The sequence below is a fragment of the Sturnus vulgaris genome, chromosome 19 (assembly GCF_052056855.1).
Source record: "Sturnus vulgaris isolate bStuVul1 chromosome 19, bStuVul1.hap1, whole genome shotgun sequence".
In the NCBI taxonomy this organism is placed as follows: domain Eukaryota; kingdom Metazoa; phylum Chordata; class Aves; order Passeriformes; family Sturnidae; genus Sturnus; species Sturnus vulgaris.
The window spans coordinates 4,249,905-4,266,540 of NC_142261.1; the positions used below are offsets into that span (position 1 = coordinate 4,249,905).

The window sequence follows — 16,636 nt, forward strand, 5'->3', positions numbered from 1 at the left end:
ACGGCTGTCAGGGCACAATGTTCTGACCCAGGCCCAGCCCTGCTGAGCTGCAGCCTTGTCTCAACTCCCTCCTAAAGTCAAGCCCTGCTTAGTGACACACGAGGGTCACCCCACCACCTCCCTCTGCCTCAGCCCTCCAGAAACAACTGCTGTGGGTAGAGAGGGCGGGGGCAGCTGGCAGCACCCCAGTAAATTTAATCTCTCCATCATGTTAAGTGTAGTAGCTTGATTTATTTCTCCTTGCAATGCAAACAATGCCAGCTTTGGTCCCAAAACAGTAGTGAGATTTCTTCCCCCCAGCTGGAAAAAAAGGAAATACTATAAATCCCTCCCCAAGCTGATTTATGGAGCATTCATGAAGAATTTACACTGCAAAGGATTTTATTAAATTAAACTTGAAAAGCCTCTTGATTCCTGAGGTTCGGTCCCAGAGCCAGAGCTCTCGTAAAACTGGATGGAGCAGGCAGAGGGAATGGCTGAGGTGACACTGCAGCTGATAGGACCATCCAAATCCAGAGCATTTGTCACTGGGATGTGTTCCAGGCTGAGGCTTGGAGAATTACTCCATGAAAAATGTGCATTAACAAGAGCCATGAAATATCTGCCTCAAACCCAGGTGAGTGATGAGACGAGGGATCTGTTAGTGCTGGGCATTCCTCACTGGCCAAAAAGGGACACAGAGCCAGAGATTCTTTGGAGAACAAGTTTAAGGTTGGTTCTACTCTAATTAAACTGGGGAAGGGGCAGGATGGATTTAAAAGCTGCCCACAAAAAACAGGACAAGCCTTGGATGGGCATCACCACCTTGCAGCCCACAGCATTCCCAGGGGGAAAAATTACACCAGGGTTCATATGGATTCTTCCCAGCTGTATTCCCAAGCTGGAAGCAGCCTGGACTTGAGTGCAGAGCTGGAACTGTCTGTGTGATGTGGGTGTGAGCTCACTCCAGCCTGCTCTGCTGAGGGCTCCAGGGAGCAACGTTCCAGGGTCAGCACAGACACCCTGGGAGGAACCCTCGGAGTGTTGCTCCTCATCCCAACCCCTTTTCCTGCACCCTCAGTGCCCTGGGTGCTCCCAAACCCTGGGCTCTGCTCCTCCAGCTGTTCCTGCAGCTGGAGGGGCAGCTGGTCCCACCATTCCAAGGGACAGCTCCACATGGAGACAACCCCAGCACATGCACCCTGGGATTTGGCCTTTCCTGCTTCACCCCCTCCATCCTGTGAGCCCTGTTCCTGGCAGAGGATGCACTGGATTGTCAGCACAGAGACATTCCTCACGTGCACAACAAGAGGCAGCCAGAGCCAAGGAGTTCTTGGTGCCTTCCTGTAAATCTGTACAGCTCAGCTCCAGCCAGAGCTGATGGATTGGAAGGGACTTGGAGCAGCAAAGCACACAGGGCTCGCTGTTAAAATGTGACAGTTTGTGGCCCTTTGGTACAAGGAAATCCACATTTATTAATTCAGAGCTGTGGACACAATTCCCAAATGCCTCCAGCTGCTGCTCCATATGAGCACTGTGACTTCAAAGGAGGAGCTGATTGTTTTCCCTTCATCATCCCTCAGAGTCCTGTCAGAGCCTTCCCACAGCACCTGCTGCTGCCCAGGGAAATGAAGGCATCTCCAAAATGTTACTGGAATTCTCCTGCCTCAACTCCCACCTGGGAGAAGCAGTGACTCCAGAGCCATCCCCACATGGGATGTGTGGACCAGGCCCAGGGAGTAACAGGTGTGTTGGGGTCTCTTCCAACTCAGGATATTCTGTGATTCTGTTCCTCTCAGGATTTATCAGCAAGGTCCTGGTTATTTCACATGGAAATCCTTGGCAGCTCCCATTTCCAGTCCAGGCTTATTCTCTCTCCATTCCTTGATGGACAAAAGCAGTCAACTGGATTTAGTTTTCCATGATCAAGGAAAAAAAACATTCCAAGCTCCCAACTATGGCTCAGGTTTTATGTAGATTTTCTCTTCCTTCCCTTCCTTCATAGCAGCATAACGTGCCAGGACAAAGAGATAATCACTGAGCCTGGAAAGCAAGGGAAAACCAGGAAAAACAGTGATCTTATCCCAGAAAAGAAGCTTCTTGAGAAGCAAAACCCCCCAGTTTTATCCCCAGAACTGAAGGAATGCTTCAGTAGGACAGGGCAATGGCTTGGGATTTTATCTTTTTACCTGTTTAAATACTTGGCCACGTTTGGATCTGCTTCCCCTGCTTGGACTAAAGGGACCACGCTGGGAAAAGCAAAGGGAAATGTTGGTGTTTAATTTTCCAGCTCTCAGTGCACAAAGGCTGGCACCTCTTCCCACCCCAAACCTCCCCTTGGGTCCCCACTTTGACTCCTCCAGCAGTGAAGGATCTTTGCTTCCCAGAGGGATCTGGGAGGGATAAATGATGCCAGAAACGTTTGTGTCTGTCCAGGAAGCTCCCAGCTCTGCTCCTCCCAGGATACTCATCCATGGGAATCACTGAACAGAGAGAAACTATTTACAAAGGCCTGGAGTGACAGGACACAGGGAATGGCTTCCCACTGCCAGAGGGCAGGGTTAGGTGGGAGATTGAGAAGAAATTCTTCCCCGTGAGGGTGGTGAGGCCCTGGCACAGGTTGCCCAGAGAAGCTGTGGCTGCCCTTGCATCCCTGGAAGTGTCCAAGGCCACGTTGGATGGGGCTGCAGAATCCCAAAAGGTTTGTGTTGGATGACCCAGCTAAGGGGAAGGAAGAACAAAGCCTTTGTGCCTCCTGCATACCTGGAAGTGGACTAAACAAACAAAAGCTTGGCTTGAGCCCTGGTTTGCTGTCACTGGGGTGTCCCCATCCCCTTTCCTCAGGGTGATCCCAGCACAGCACTCACCAGCGCTCAGCCCTGCGGCACACGGCTCGGGAGAAGTGGAGAGCAGCACTGCTCCTGCCTCCAGACTGGAACAGCAAGGAAACAGCACTGAGTGTCTGCACCAGCAGGGACTGACTCCCCTCCCCTCCCTGTGAGGGCCCAGCACCTCTCACACACATGGAACTGATCCCTGTGCCATGGCCAGGCAAGGCAGGGATATCCCAGTGCAGCAGGGTGGGGAAGTGTAACTCCGAGCTCCTTGTCTCTGCTTTTCCCTATGGAAATTGCAGCCTCCCAGGGTGTTTTCCTGTGGTAAGCAGTGGAGCAGGGCTACCCCAAGGAAGCGAGGGGCACAGGCAGCACCTACGGGCAGGATGAAGGTTCTGAGGGGAGGGAGCTGCTCTGAGTAACTGTCAATCCACTGCTCCAGCTCCAGGACGGGCTTCTCGCTGAACGATGTTCGTTCTGCAGAGAGGAAAGAAGAAAAGGCTGAAAAAAAAGCGATTCAGACAACAAGCTGAACTCTAGGTTTGTTTCTTGGATCAGCAAGTCCTAAGAAACCAAATACACCCCTCAGCATCCCACCAGCACCCATGCCAGGCTGTGCCCAAGAGCTGCCATCCCAGGAAAGGCAAGACTTACTCCGGTGAGCCTCCCTGGCCGAGGAGAGCGGTGTGGCGAGGTTGGAGCCCACATCCTGCAGCATGCACTGGACCTGGCCAAAAATCACAACTGCTGTCACTCCCAGCCATGGCTTTTTGCATTCCTGTGCTCAGCAGAGCTGATCAGCCAAATTCACAGGCAGGACCTGTGGCACTGCTGTGCCCTCGTGGTTGGTTTGTGCTCCAGTTTCAAATCTGGAGTTCTGTTATAACAAAACTTGTGATTGAAAATAAACCTAGAGATTCATCTATCTGCCCATAATTAATAACTTGATCTACCATCTTCCTTCTTGGTTAAAGAAATTTACCTCTTATAGGACAATCAAGGGAGCCTTAAAGATTTATATATTGAAATACTAAAAATATTGAATTCCTGTGTGTCAGTGGGAGCACTGTGGTTAAAATTAAGGAGTTCATCTTTTAATAGCACAGGTAAGGGACTGGATGAAGACTATCATTAATACTCACTTTATTAAGTTGATCAACAAACGTGTGGCCCTTTTCACTGCTAAACTCACCAGCCAGCCTTGGTTGAAGAAAGAAAACAAAACAAAACAGAGTTAGCTAGGAATGAAGAAATCAAAACATGATTTTCCATATGATTTGGATACTCCCAGCCGGTCCATACCCGATGGCCGAGCTCAGCTCATCCGTGGCTCCCAGGGCCTCGAAGATCCGGTCGCCCTTCGGCCGCCGCTCCCCGGTGAAGGTGCTGGAGAATCCTTTGGGAAAGGCGGGAGGCGCTCAGGGCTGGGGAGGGAAGCTCTGCCCGCGGCCCCCGGGGCCCCTCGGGCTCTACCTGAGTCTCCCGTCCTCGTGTAGATCCTCGGGGCCCGCTCGGCAGCGGCGCGGTCGGGGCTGTGGAGGCACAAACCGTGAGGGAACGGAGAACAGTGTTGGGGGGGGACACACCGTAAGGGAGGACACACCGTGAGGGGAGGAACAACACCTTGAAGGGGTCCTGGCCCTCCCACGCTCACCTGCCCGCCCCGCTCCGCCACCGCCGCCCCGCCATCCCCCGCAGTCCCCGTCCCGCCAGCGCCGCCCGCCGCCACATCCCTCCCGGCCGCCGTCTCCGCCGCGCCGTGACCCCGCGCGGCCACCGTCCCGCCCTCAGCCCACGCTGTCACCCCAGCGCCGCGCCACCCCACAGCGCCCCCTTCCCATTGGCCGCCCGCAAGTCCCGCCCCCGCACGGCGCTCGGCTATTGGCTGGATGCAGGGAGGCGGGGCAGGGCGCGGCCCTGATTGGTGGGTGGGGCTGTCAGTCGGCGCTGGCCGGGAGGCAGCGGCGATGTGGGAGCGGGAGCTGGCGGTGTCGGCACCGGGGAAGGTGATCCTGCACGGGGAGCACGCGGTGGTGCTGGGCAAGGTGAGGGCACGACGGGCAAAGTAAGGGGTGCCCTGCTCGGTAAGGGCTGTCCGGCCCCGCTCACCGCCGTTCTCCGCCCGCAGGTGGCTCTGGCTGTGGCGCTGGACCTGCGGACGTTTCTCCGCCTGCGGCCCGGCTCTGAGGGCCGGCTGAGCGTGTGCCTGCCTGGCGTCGGCGTCCGGAGGAGCTGGGACACCCCCGGGCTCCGGGCCCTGCGGGGGCGGATCGCAGGCAAGGGGCCGGGGGAGGATCCGCTGCCCCGGGGCAGTGAGGGGCTCTCGGTACTGTTCCGGTGACCCGTGCTGGGACATCCCCCCCCAATGAGGTGACCTTGCAGAACCCCCGTGGGTGACTCTGCAGGGACCCCCGTGGGGTTATTTGTCTCCCCTGCAGTGTTTCAGGGCCTCGCTGTGTCTGACCCCTTGCACTGACCTGTCCCTGCACCTCTCAGTTACTTACATTCTCCTTGTCACCCTGATGATGCTCAGATGTCTGTGCGTGGCCCTGTCCCCTCCTGTTTTGGGTTCCTGGGATTTGTCCCTGTCCCCTCCTGTTTTGGGTTCCAGGAGTCTCTCTGAAGATGCTCAGAGCTGGAGGCTCCTGGGCAAGTCAGGGGTACAGGGCCTGTTTTCCTGCCTGCCTGTCCCACACCAACCTTCATAGGAATTTCTGCAGCACTGGCTGGAGCCCCATGATATCCCAGTTCCAAAATCCACGTTCTTTAATGGAGAGTTTGTGACCTGCCATGTTTTCCATGGTGGTTATGGATGGATGCACTGGGAGGTGTAGGCAGGGAAACAGCTGGAGCTGTAGAGTGTGGAAATCCTGGGATTTCAGAGTGGCTGGTGGAGATTTTGCTTTTATTTTATCACAAATCCTCAGGTAAAACCTGAAATTGGCCCCAGCTGTTTCTGCCTGCTGTAACAGAAGGTTTTGTTATAAATACTGCTCTCACTGTAACAGTTCTATGGTTTTTAAGTGTTTAAACTCTCCCCTGCTTGCTTCCATAGCTGGCTTTGATGAGTCCAAGTCCCCCAGCATAGAACAGCTGGATGCACTGAGGGAGTTTGCTGGAATTGCTGCTGGAGCCTCAGCTCCAGAAAGCCTTGCTACTCTTGCCTTCCTGTATATGTGCCTGGCTATTTCTGCTAAGTATGGGTAAGGCTCTGCTCCTGCCCCAAAATTTTGCTGGTGGGTGGGTTCCCCAGGAGAGATGGGAGTCTCTGCTCTCACTCAAGTTTTGAGGGCTGAAACTAGGGCAGTTTATGCCACAGTCACAACACAGACACCTCTCCCTCCAGCAGGCAGCTCCTGTCATAGGCTGGAAAAGCAGAAATAAACTGTGAATTTGTTGTCTGAACTAAGCCTGATCTGTTTATGGGCTGAATGTCCCTCAAACTCAGAGAACTTGGGGCTGTTCCAGCACCATTGATGATCTTGGTGTGACTGGATGGGTGCTCAGGGCAGTGTCAGAAACCAAAGCACAGCCTCATTTCCATATTCTCATGCAAGAAATCCAAAGGTAAAGACCTGGGATGAGCAGCTGGGTCGTGTTTTCCCTGCAGTTTCAGGGTGGCACTGGGACTGTCACTCAGCAGTTCCTGGGCTTGATTTTGGGGTCTGTAACACAACCCAGGTGTGTTCAGTGGAGCAAAGGGACATGGATATGTCCATGTTCCATCTTCTCTACCAGCCTCTTGCTCCAATGGGATGTCACTGTGCAATTACAGATTTGGGATGTTTATATTTTATTTAGAAATATTATTGAAATGCAGTTTACAAGAACCTCTGAAGGAGTTCTTCGTGGTGCTGCTCAGGTATTTAGTTACCAAGTGCCCCTGCTAGCAGCCTGACAAGCTGTGCCAACCATGGATCCAGTTCAGGAAGGTTTTATTCCAGCACAAAGGCAGCTCCATTCAGGAATGGGCCCTCCTGAAGCCCCTGTGTGTCAGATGCATGTGCTGATGTTGCCAGTTCTCAACCAGCTTTCCCTGTGATCAGTCCTAATCAGCCTCCTTTGCCTTTTTAATGTTACGTGGGGGTGGAATTCAGGGTGGTTGTGTCAGTCCCTGTGTGTGTGTGTGTTTTTGCAGGGATGTTCCCAGCGTGGATATCGTGGTGTGGTCGGAGCTGCCCACGGGAGCAGGGCTGGGATCCAGTGCTGCCTATGCTGTGTGCCTGGCTGCAGCCCTGCTCATGGTGTGTGGAGCCATCTCCTGCCCACTCCAGGAGGGAGAATCCACAGCCAGGTAAGGAATCCCAGCCTGGAATGCACAGCTCTGCTCCCTGTGCCCCACCTTGCCATTTGCCTGCACAAATTATGGCACTGCTACCTCTGCTGGTCTCTTTTGGCTGTCACCACAAGTGACACCCTGAGCCCATCTCCTGTCCCTGAGCAGTCCCAGACTTTGTAAAACTCCCCGTTTCTCTTGTCTAAGGTCAGACAAAAAGGCGGAAAAAAAGCTTTATTTTTTCCATTGAATAAAACACACTGAAATTTTTCAACCTCAGTTTCCTCTGTCTCTGAGCATCTTCCAGGTTTTCATTTGAGTCCTTGAGGATCCTTTCTGAGTTTTTTTTGCATTTCCCATTAATTCTTTTCTGCATGTGCCCCATTTCCTCTTGATCTCCTGCCTTTCTTTCCCTTTTATCAGTACCTGGTGAACGAGAGTTTCTTCTGTTCCCTTTTGGAGGCCTGGAGTGTTGTGCCCTTGTGAGAGTGGGCTCTGTTTGAAGCTGTTAAAAATGAAAGCTGGAGGGGCAGAACCTCTGTTGTGTGGGATTTTGTGTGGGGCTGGGAGTGAGACAGCAAGAAGGGTGGTTCTGTGTTCTGCTTCTGAACCAGAATTTGCAGCCTGACCCAGAAACAGGTTCTTGTTGGGAGCACTTTGTCCCCTGTGCTCGAGCAAATCTCCCAAATTGGGAAATAAAAGTGCAGCTCCAAGCAGTGCAGCGAGGATGTCTTCATTCCCTGCTCGCCCTCCATGGCTTCAGCAGGGATCCAGCATAATTCCTGCCTTGCAGCTGGTGTGCAGAGAGCTGGGAGTGTCAGACTTCAGAAAGGTTTGGCTTCCCATGGCAAGAAAAGAACAGCAGGATAGAAAGGCTCCTGTGTCGGGAGGAATCACAGCCTCTCAAAGAGGATTAAAAACAAGTGGTTTACTCCTGTTCCTGAGCCTGCTGGTGTGAGCTGTTTGCTGAGTGCTCCCAGATTAAATCCTGGCAGGTGGAATGCAAGGTGTGTGGACATGGATAAAGACATTCAGCTGAGGCCCAGGGAAGCAGGAGTGAAGGAGAATGGTTTCTGGATAGCAGCTGGCTCTTGGAATTTCTGCCATGCAAGATGCTGCAAGGCTTTTCCAAAATGTGGATTTGTGCCTCTGCTCCAGCATGGAATACGTATTGAATGGACTTGTGGTGTGCAGGGAGGGTCAGAGGTGTGTTTTTGTGCTCAAATCCTCCTCCTGTGAGAGCAGGATTAGATGGGATACTGAGAATTCCTCCCTGTGAGAGTGCTGAGGCCCTGGCACAGGGTGCCCAGAGAAGCTGTGGCTGCCCCTGCATCCCTGGAAGTGTCCAAGGCCAGCTTGGACAGGGTTTGGAGCAACCTCGGAGAGTGGAAGATGTCCCTGCCCAGCCAGGGCCTCACCACTCTCACAGGGAAGAATTTTTTCCTAGTATCCAATCTAAACCTGTCAATCTCTGTCATCTTAAAGCCATTCCTGTCATTCCAGGCCCTTGTAAATAGTCTCTCTCCATCTTTCTTGTAGCCCCTTCAGGCACTGGAATTAGGTGACCCCAAAGCTTCTCCTCTCCAGACTGAGCAATCCCAGCTCCCTCAGCCTTTCCAGTGTGTGTTGTAACACTTGACGAAGTGGAGATGAGTCTGGACTTGAATGCCATTAAATCTGATCTTTACCAGGCCAGGGATTGGATCTTCCCCCTGAACCTGATCCCTCCCTGTCCACTGGCTTGGAGTGGTTTGTGTTGGAGTTATTTCCTTGCCTTGCAGGTGGACAGAAGAAGAGCTGACACTGATTAACAGCTGGGCCTTCCGAGGGGAGCAGGTGATCCATGGCAATCCCTCGGGTGTGGATAATGCTGTTGGCACCTGGGGTAGGTGTGTTTGCTTCTTCCTGGGCAAAAACTCCCAAATTCAGCTCCCTGTTTTGGCCTGAGTACAGAGAATCCTTCTCCTGTCTCAGTTTGCCCCATCTGTGAGCTGAGCCTGGAGCCAGCTGGAATGTTGGGAACTGGCTGCAGGAACAGCAGAGCTCTGTGCCCCCCCCAGGCAGGTGCCACGGGGCAGAGACCCCGCTGCAAATAACTGATATTTAAACATTCTGCAGTGAACAAAGAAACCTAATCCTGTCCCAGGGATAATGCAGGGGAAAATGCAGTTGGACAGCTGTCATTTAGTTTCAATTAGCAGAGACTTCCCAGTGTTTTGAAAGTGTCCTTGGAGACTGTTAATAATCTTTCTAATGAGACCTAATCACGGTGCCTCTGTGAGGGTAGGAGCCAAGTGAGACATTCCTTCTGGACAGTGAAATTCCATGCTGCAGGATGGCTGCTGACACCAGTGCACACGTTCATGGAATCCCATGTGCTTGGCCCTGCTATGGGGAATCACTGCTGGATTCTGTTTTCTCAGGGATGTTTTCATGCTGGCCAAACTCTTTCCCTTTCTAAAAATTATTTCATGTGGCCCTGGAGGAGAGGAGAGCAAAGGGAAAGGCCTTGGGTTGAGCACATCGAGCCAGACCCTTTCATTAAGGCAGCAGGGTGAGGCAGGGCCGTGCTGCTGGAGAACATGGTTCATTTAACTGGTGTTTCTTGCAATTACTGCCACAGGCTCTGGGTGAGGTTCTGAAGATGAAAGACCTTCTGTGTTATCTCTCAGCTCGCTCTGTACTGAGACAATACATGTATTTTACTTTAGGTGGAGCCCTGAGATACCAAGCAGGAAAAATCACACCATTAAAGAGGTAATATTGGAGTTTAAAAATAACCCTCACATACGGTGGGTGGAACATGTCAGAGGCTCTGGGTGGGTGTTGGAGGGTATGAGGCTGATGGGAGATGGCTGGAGTGTGGGAAGGGCTCTGCAGCCCCATTTTGAGTGTGGGCAGCCTCAGTTGTTGGGGTGGATGGGGACAATAAAACGTTTGGTTGTTATCTGACATTAGATGAACACAGCACAAAGGATCAATATTAATTTCATGGCATTATGGGCAGCAGGAATGGAGCTGCTCCTGGCAGCAAATGACATTGTGGGGAGGGGGAAACTTTGTGCTTACCTGGTGGTGGGAAAACCCATTGGCAGAGAGAAATCTGGGTGCTGTGTGTTCCCTCTGCCTCCTGACAGAGAATTATAATCTGACTCCATTAAAATCTTTCACAGTGCATGAAATTGCTCTATTAGCAGTTAATGGCCACTGCTGGCTACTCTTGTAGAGAGTATTTCAAAGGAAAATTTGCTTGAAAAACATGGATTTTAGTAAATACATTACAGTCCTATTTATAGCTCTAGTACAGTTGTTCCTTGTATCTAGGAGGAACAAGCCTGAACCCAGCCAGCACTGAAACACCTGCTGAAGTTCTGTAAAATAAATAGGACTCCTTATTTTGGATTCCTGCTCCAAGAGGAACCTTTTGAGGCAGAATAAGCTGTAGCCTTGGAGAGTGTGAAGGAAAGAGGCCAGGAGATGTTCCCTGCCCATGGCAGGGGGTTGGAATGAGATGAGCTTTAAGGTCCCTTCCAGTCCAAAGGGACCTCTGGGATTCTCTGTTTCCTGTTGCTTCCAGGGTGCCCACACTGAGGATCTTGCTGACCAACACAAAAGTCCCTCGGAGCACCAAGGTCCTGGTGGCTGGTGTAAAGGAGAAGATCCTGAAGGTGCAGGTGGTTGTGGGATGGAGATGTGGGAGATAACCCACAGGGATCTTTTGGAACACCTCTCCTGTAGCCACTGTATTTCCATCTCCCAGCTTCTTGGGAATGAGGTTTCAGCTCATCTCCTCCCTTCCTCCAGTTTAACTCCATTTTGAGTTAAAATCACTAATTTGCAACGATGAAAAGTGCAGTTTCTTCCTCTGGCCTGTTTCCTTCTCTTCCTCTCTTTTCTGCAGTCAGGAGCAGGTTACCATCACCCTACTCTGGCAATGAGTGAGGAATTGCCCAGCTCAAAGAGACTGGGACCAGTTTCCTCCCAGTGGTATTGGAAGAGCTGCAAGCAGGCACTTCACATCCCTCCTTCCCCCTTTCCAGTTCCCTGCCATAATGAACCCGGTGCTGGACTCCATCGATGCCATTTCTCAGGAGTGCCAAAGTGTTCTGGAAGCAATGCCTGCAAATCCATCACCAGAGCATTACCCTGTGCTGGAGGTAAGGGGCTTGCTCACCAGTATTTTTAGCCACTGTTACTGTTGAACATCAAAATGTCATTTAAAGAACATTAAGTCTGAAAAAAAAAAAAATGTGATAGCAGGAAATGTTCAGTTCCAAGTGAAAGCGTGGTCTGGGTGTACTGCTTTTAATGCCCTTCCTGGAGCCAGGAGACAGAAGCTGCTGCTGGTGCCTCTTCCCAGCTGTGTGCAGGGAGGGAGGGGGCAGCTCTGGGGACCTGTGGCTCTGGAGGGTTTGTTTCTCTTTCATTGAGTGCCACGGCTCTGGCAGTCGCTGCCTGTGAAGCAACTGCTCTGTCACTGCCAGGGCTGGAGTGAGGAGAGCCCAGAGGCACTGGTTTGTGATGGACTGACTGGTTCCCAGCCAGCTGCTGGTGCTCCAAGCTCATCTTGGCTCCAGAGAGCTACTGACAGAGCTGTGCCCAGAGCTGACCTGACATTGATGCACGAGGTGCACACAAAGATCTGTTTGTCTTGGCTTTGCTCAAAGAGCAGAGGCTGGGGAGGGGGGAGGAACAGGATTCCAAGTGGAAGAAGTGCTGAGAGTGCTGTAATGCTGCTCCACAGCACCGTGGGGGAGGGATGTGTGGCCATGTCCCAGCTGAGGCAAACCTGGCCTGGCCCTGGGAGCCAGCTTGGACACTCGGGAACCATTTGGTGCCAATCCTCGTTGGCATCTGAATGCCTCTCCTTGGCTCTCAGGAGAACCTCTGCTTGTCCTTGCTCTTGCTCTGGATTGTTCCCATGGGATTCATGAGAGTCCTGCTCCCTTTGCACCCTCAGCTGAGGGAAGTCTGCAGTCCGTTCACAGCACAACTTCACACAACTCCTCATCTTAATTCCACACCCTCGAGCTGTCAGAAGTGTCGGGGGACAGGGAAGAGGGAGGATAATTTGAGTTGTGCTTTGAGATCCTCACATAGAAAATGCCAAAGCATCCTTGTGTCCCAGCACTGCAGTGAGCAGGTTCCTGTCTTGAATCTGGTTGTTTTATCTTGTGCTTGAAGAGCCCAGAGAGGCCCAGCTGATTAGATGCAGCACACAGATATATAAATACATCTTTTGGGCTGTTTCTGAAATGTGCAGCTCTGGCCAGCGCTGTATTTGAGCCATGGAACTAGTCTAGTGTGTCATAAGCTGTCATGAGATTCCTGGCAGATTTTGGATCAGGAGATGACAGGTGTCTGGGATCATCACAGGCAGTGCTGTGCCCTCACTCAGGCATATAAAGAGGCCTCTGGATGGATGTGTGTCCTGCCCAGCCTGGAATGGGTGGTGGCTGAGCTCTGCCTGCTGCCCACTCCTTCCTCTTCCCACAGTTCCTTAAACACTGGACAGAAATGCTCTGGAGGGAGGAGAGGGATCCTTTCTGCAGTGTCCCCTCGGAGTGGCGTTGGCAGGATTCCCAGGAGGAGCTGAGGCAGGGGGATGTGGCTGACACCTGCCCTGCTGCTCCCTGTGCATAGAGCCCCTCCTGGCTCACCTGGAGCTGCAGGCAGGGAAGAGCTCCGTGCTGCTTGCTGGGAGAGGGAGCACAGGGCTGCTGTTAGGGAGCTTCTCTGCCTCTGGTCCTGTCCTGGCTTGTGACACTATCTGGGAACAGCCACCACATGCTTTGGAGGTGATGTGTCAGACCAGTGTTGCTGGGAACAGCCTTCCTCCAGGGCTGGTGCTGATGGGCTGAGAGGGCCCTGTGGGTGCTCAGGGAGCTGCTGTCTGCTCCTGGCCCTGCTCCAGACTTGCTCCGAGCCTTTCCCTCTGCTCCTGAATTTCTCACCTGTCCTGCTGGGAGAGGAGAAACTGTAACTTGCTCTTCTGTGTGGTGGTGTCCATCCCTTGGGCTGTTTGGACCTTGCTGCTGGGGCAACTTTCTCCAGGAGTAGCAGGTCTGGCTGGCAGGGAAGCGTGGCAGGGCTGCTCCCACAGCTCTCCCAGGAGCATGGGCTCACTCCAAGAGGGGCCTGTGCTGTTCCCAGAGGGAAGGACCCTCTCGACCCCACTTGAGCTGGGTGCCAGATTCCCAGCATGGTGCTGCTGAGAGGCTCCTTGGCTCCCAGCCCCGTGAGGAAGGAGAAGTGCTGCACAGAGCAAACAAAGGGAGGTCCCTCTGTGTCACCTCTCCAGCAGTGCCTCAGCCGTGTCAGAAGTCCCTGGATTTGGCTTTGCTGGATGGATTGCAGAGCAGGGCAGGGTGACAGCCAGGAATGAGAGCTGCTGGCTCCGTGCCCTTCCCACGGCCAGCGAGGGGCCTTGCACAGCCTCCTGCTCAGCACTCGAGTGACAGGGCAGAGGAGAGGCAGTCGGGAGGCATCAGAGAGCTCTGGAAAAAATCCCTGCTGGCAGCTTGCAGTGATCAGGATTTTCTTGGAAGGTGCAGGAGCTGTTGTACCCCTGTCAGTGTGCAAGCTGTGGTAGAGGACAGGGGCACGTGAGCAGCCCAGAGCTCAGACCCTGGCCTGACCTTAATTCTGGTGCTGGTGGCCAAATTTCTGCAGAAATGAGATGTTTGTGAAGGGGTGGCTGGGAAGGAAGGGCTGCCACTGCTGTAAAGAGCTTCTGTCTCAGTGTGTGCTCATCTCCCCTCTTTGTGGTTGCTTTTAGGAATTCTTTGACATAAACCAACACCACTTAAACGTGCTCGGAGTGGGCCACCCCTCCCTGGACAGGCTGTGCCAGGTGACAGCATCCCACAGCCTGCACAGCAAACTGACTGGGGCTGGTGGGGGTGGCTGTGGCATCACCCTGCTGCCACCAGGTCAGTACAGCCCCTTGGGCATCTTCCTCTTCCTCACAGCTCTGGAGGGGTCAGGTTTGGGCGCAGAGGAATCACTGCCAGCCCTGGTCTGGCTCTGGAGGGACGGGTGGGATGTGTCCCAGCACTGCCTGGCACCGTGGGTTGCAGTGTGTGATTCAGAGTGTTCATTTATGTGTGTCAGCCCCTGAGGGCACTGGCCCTGTGCCAGGGGCTGTGTTTGGAGGAGCCATGGCCCTTTCCCTCTCCCTGCAGTGGCCGAGCTGACTCACTGGCTGCTCTTGCCTTGCTCTTGGCAGACACCTCCCCGCTGGCCGTGGAAGCAGCCAAGCAAGACTTGTGTGCCTGTGGATTTGAATGCTGGGAGACCAAGATTGGGGCCCCCGGGGTGACCCTGCACTCCTGCTCCTCTCTGAGTGCCCGAGTGCTGCACGCGCTCGCCCAGAGCTGAGCTGCTGCCTCTGGCAGGACTGAGCTCCTGGCACCACGTCCTCGGAGCTGTGGGTGCCCACATGCCTGGAAACGTCTCTGCCCTCTCCTGTATGGCTGAGGGCCTCCAGATGTGGGTATGGAGCCTGTTTGGGGCCTGGTGTCACTGGGATTTGGGGCTGGGATAGGGACCTGGGAGCACCTGTTCAGTGGTGTTTGACCAAGGCTCTCAAAATCCTGGTTGGAATTTCCTTCCTCAACTGCTGTGCTGATCCCGAGGGGCTCAGCTGGATTCCAAGGTGGATGATGACACTGCTGCTTCAGATGCACGTGGTGTCTCTTCCCTCATCCCTGGTGCCCTGTGGGGGCTGGCAAGGTGGATGTGCACACAGCTTTGACATTTTAGGGTGAAGAGCATCTTTGGCAGCTCAGGGCATGATCCTCAGGTCTCTGTTTCTTCTGGACTACATTCCCAGGGAAGAGGAAACCTTTAATACAGCTCTTAGCTACTATTAATTAAGCGCTGGGTAATTAAAATGCAAGATAAAGCACAATTCTGGTGAAATTACTGGTTTTCACTCTTTTCCATAATCTCTGCCTAGGCTGATAAGCAGAGTCCTGTAGTCAGGCTCTGGTTTTTATTCACATGTGCAAAGTCTGGCTCAAACAGCACCTGCAAGGAGGGCAGCTCCAGGCCAAGGACAGGCTTAAAATTCCTCCTTGTAAAAGCTGTTCTCTCACACTTCAGTCTTAAACCAGCATGGCCCTGACCCTGCCTGGTGGTGGGTTTGCTTTGGTGTAATTAAGTAGGGAACAGAAACCCAAACCATGTCCTCAAAAGCTCACCATAAGTTGCAGTTGACAAACTCTAAAACCTAAATGCATTTAGAATTATTACACAAATGTAAATGCATTTTTTACTCCTGAAATTTTAATGAGCTGTGCCACAGATTGAAAGGGAAGTGGCTGAGGGCAGAATCTCTGGGAATCATGAGCTGACTCTGAGGGACTGTGGTCTCTGCTGTACCTGCCAAAGGGGTTTTATCATCGCTCTGTTTGTCTGGGGTGGGTTTCTTTAGTGGGTTTTTAAGTGTAGCTGTGTTCAAGAATCACCTCACTGAAAGCTGAGTAATGAATTGGCAGAGGTTAGGAACTTGCCTTCCTCTTCCAGCCCAGGGATAAAAAAAATCAAGTGTGAGAAGCTGAAATGGTCTAGCTCTAAACTCCCAGCATCATGGTGACCAGCTGTAGTTCCCTGATCCCATGTAAAACTGTCTCTGGTTTTAATAAATCCATGTTTTTTTAATGTGCAAAGTGTTCTTTGATAATTATGCTGGATACAAAAGGAAAAAAGCACCTTACACTGCTTCAGGAAAGCAGGTCTCAGATGCTGCCTTTCTACATGTCTAATTACAATTCCAATTTGCATCTGAGAGCGGCTTTACACTAATCACAAGTCAGAAAGGCTGATAAATAATTTACCATTTTCTAATACAGTGTAATCAATGTGAGGATCTGGGAGCGTGTTGACTTTAACCACTTACATGTGTCGACTTTGTGATGTTGGCACAAAGAGATGCCAGATCCAGCACAGGGAACTTTCCTTCAAAACAGCTCATCTGGGGCTGAGCCTTGCTGGCACTGAGGGCTGGGGCCTGGGACTGAGGGGAAATTCACAGAATCCCGGGATCATTCAGCTTGGGAAGGCTTTCCAAGGTCATCAAATCCAACCTGTGACCGATCCCCACTTTCACACTCAGCCCAGAGCACTGAGTGTCACATCCAGGTGTTCCTTGGATGCCTTCAGAGATGGAGACTCCAAACCCCTGCCACCCTTTCCTTGAGGAAATTCCTCCTGATGAACCAGCGTTCCTCCAGCAGCGCTCATCCCGCTCTGCTCCGTGGCTGGGTGGAAGTGGTGACATTTCCGGGACAGGGAGGGAGGTGGCAGTGTCGTGGCAGGAGGGTGACCCGTACTGGGGTCTGCGGGAAGGGTCCAGGGTGACACAGGCACTGCTGGGCTCTGCCTTCCCTGTGCCACAGGGGCCAGATCTGCCGAAGTCAGCAGCTGGAGCCAGTCCCAGTCTGGAGTGAGCACAGATTTCACATCCATCTGTGAGCACGGGAGTGCCCATTCCGTCCTTTCCAAACTTCTCCTTCAGCAGCTCCATCAAACCCTTTGCAGGGGC

The 16,636-nt window shown here is 52.8% G+C and overlaps 2 protein-coding genes across 4 annotated transcripts; one reads left to right on the top strand and one right to left on the bottom strand.

Moving 5' to 3' along the window:
• Window positions 1–1,413: 1,413 nt before the first annotated feature.
• On the bottom strand, window positions 1,414–4,567 carry MMAB (metabolism of cobalamin associated B). Of its 2 annotated transcripts, XM_014874855.2 has the most exons (9): window positions 4,468–4,567; window positions 4,287–4,345; window positions 4,116–4,209; window positions 3,956–4,013; window positions 3,468–3,540; window positions 3,193–3,290; window positions 2,847–2,911; window positions 2,169–2,228; window positions 1,414–2,022 (listed from the first exon to the last, which is right to left on the bottom strand). In XM_014874855.2, the coding sequence occupies exons 1-9, from the start codon at window positions 4,542–4,544 to the stop codon at window positions 1,935–1,937; spliced, it is 672 nt and encodes a 223-aa protein (XP_014730341.2). In that variant the 5' UTR covers window positions 4,545–4,567; the 3' UTR covers window positions 1,414–1,934. The 2 variants fall into 2 exon arrangements, with proteins under 2 accessions (XP_014730341.2, XP_088031984.1); XM_088175858.1 differs by lacking the exons at window positions 1,414–2,022; window positions 2,169–2,228 and adding an exon at window positions 2,238–2,753.
• A 178-nt stretch (window positions 4,568–4,745) lies between these two features.
• Window positions 4,746–15,761, top strand: MVK (mevalonate kinase). 2 transcript variants are annotated; one of them, XM_088176265.1, is made up of 10 exons: window positions 4,746–4,858; window positions 4,942–5,089; window positions 5,869–6,016; window positions 6,952–7,107; window positions 8,871–8,974; window positions 9,801–9,846; window positions 10,667–10,757; window positions 11,130–11,246; window positions 13,868–14,021; window positions 14,274–15,761. In XM_088176265.1, the coding sequence occupies exons 1-10, from the start codon at window positions 4,781–4,783 to the stop codon at window positions 14,408–14,410; spliced, it is 1,179 nt and encodes a 392-aa protein (XP_088032391.1). In that variant the 5' UTR covers window positions 4,746–4,780; the 3' UTR covers window positions 14,411–15,761. The 2 variants fall into 2 exon arrangements, with proteins under 2 accessions (XP_088032391.1, XP_014730519.1); XM_014875033.2 differs by having other exon boundaries at window positions 14,318–15,761.
• The last annotated feature ends 875 nt before the right edge of the window (window positions 15,762–16,636 follow it).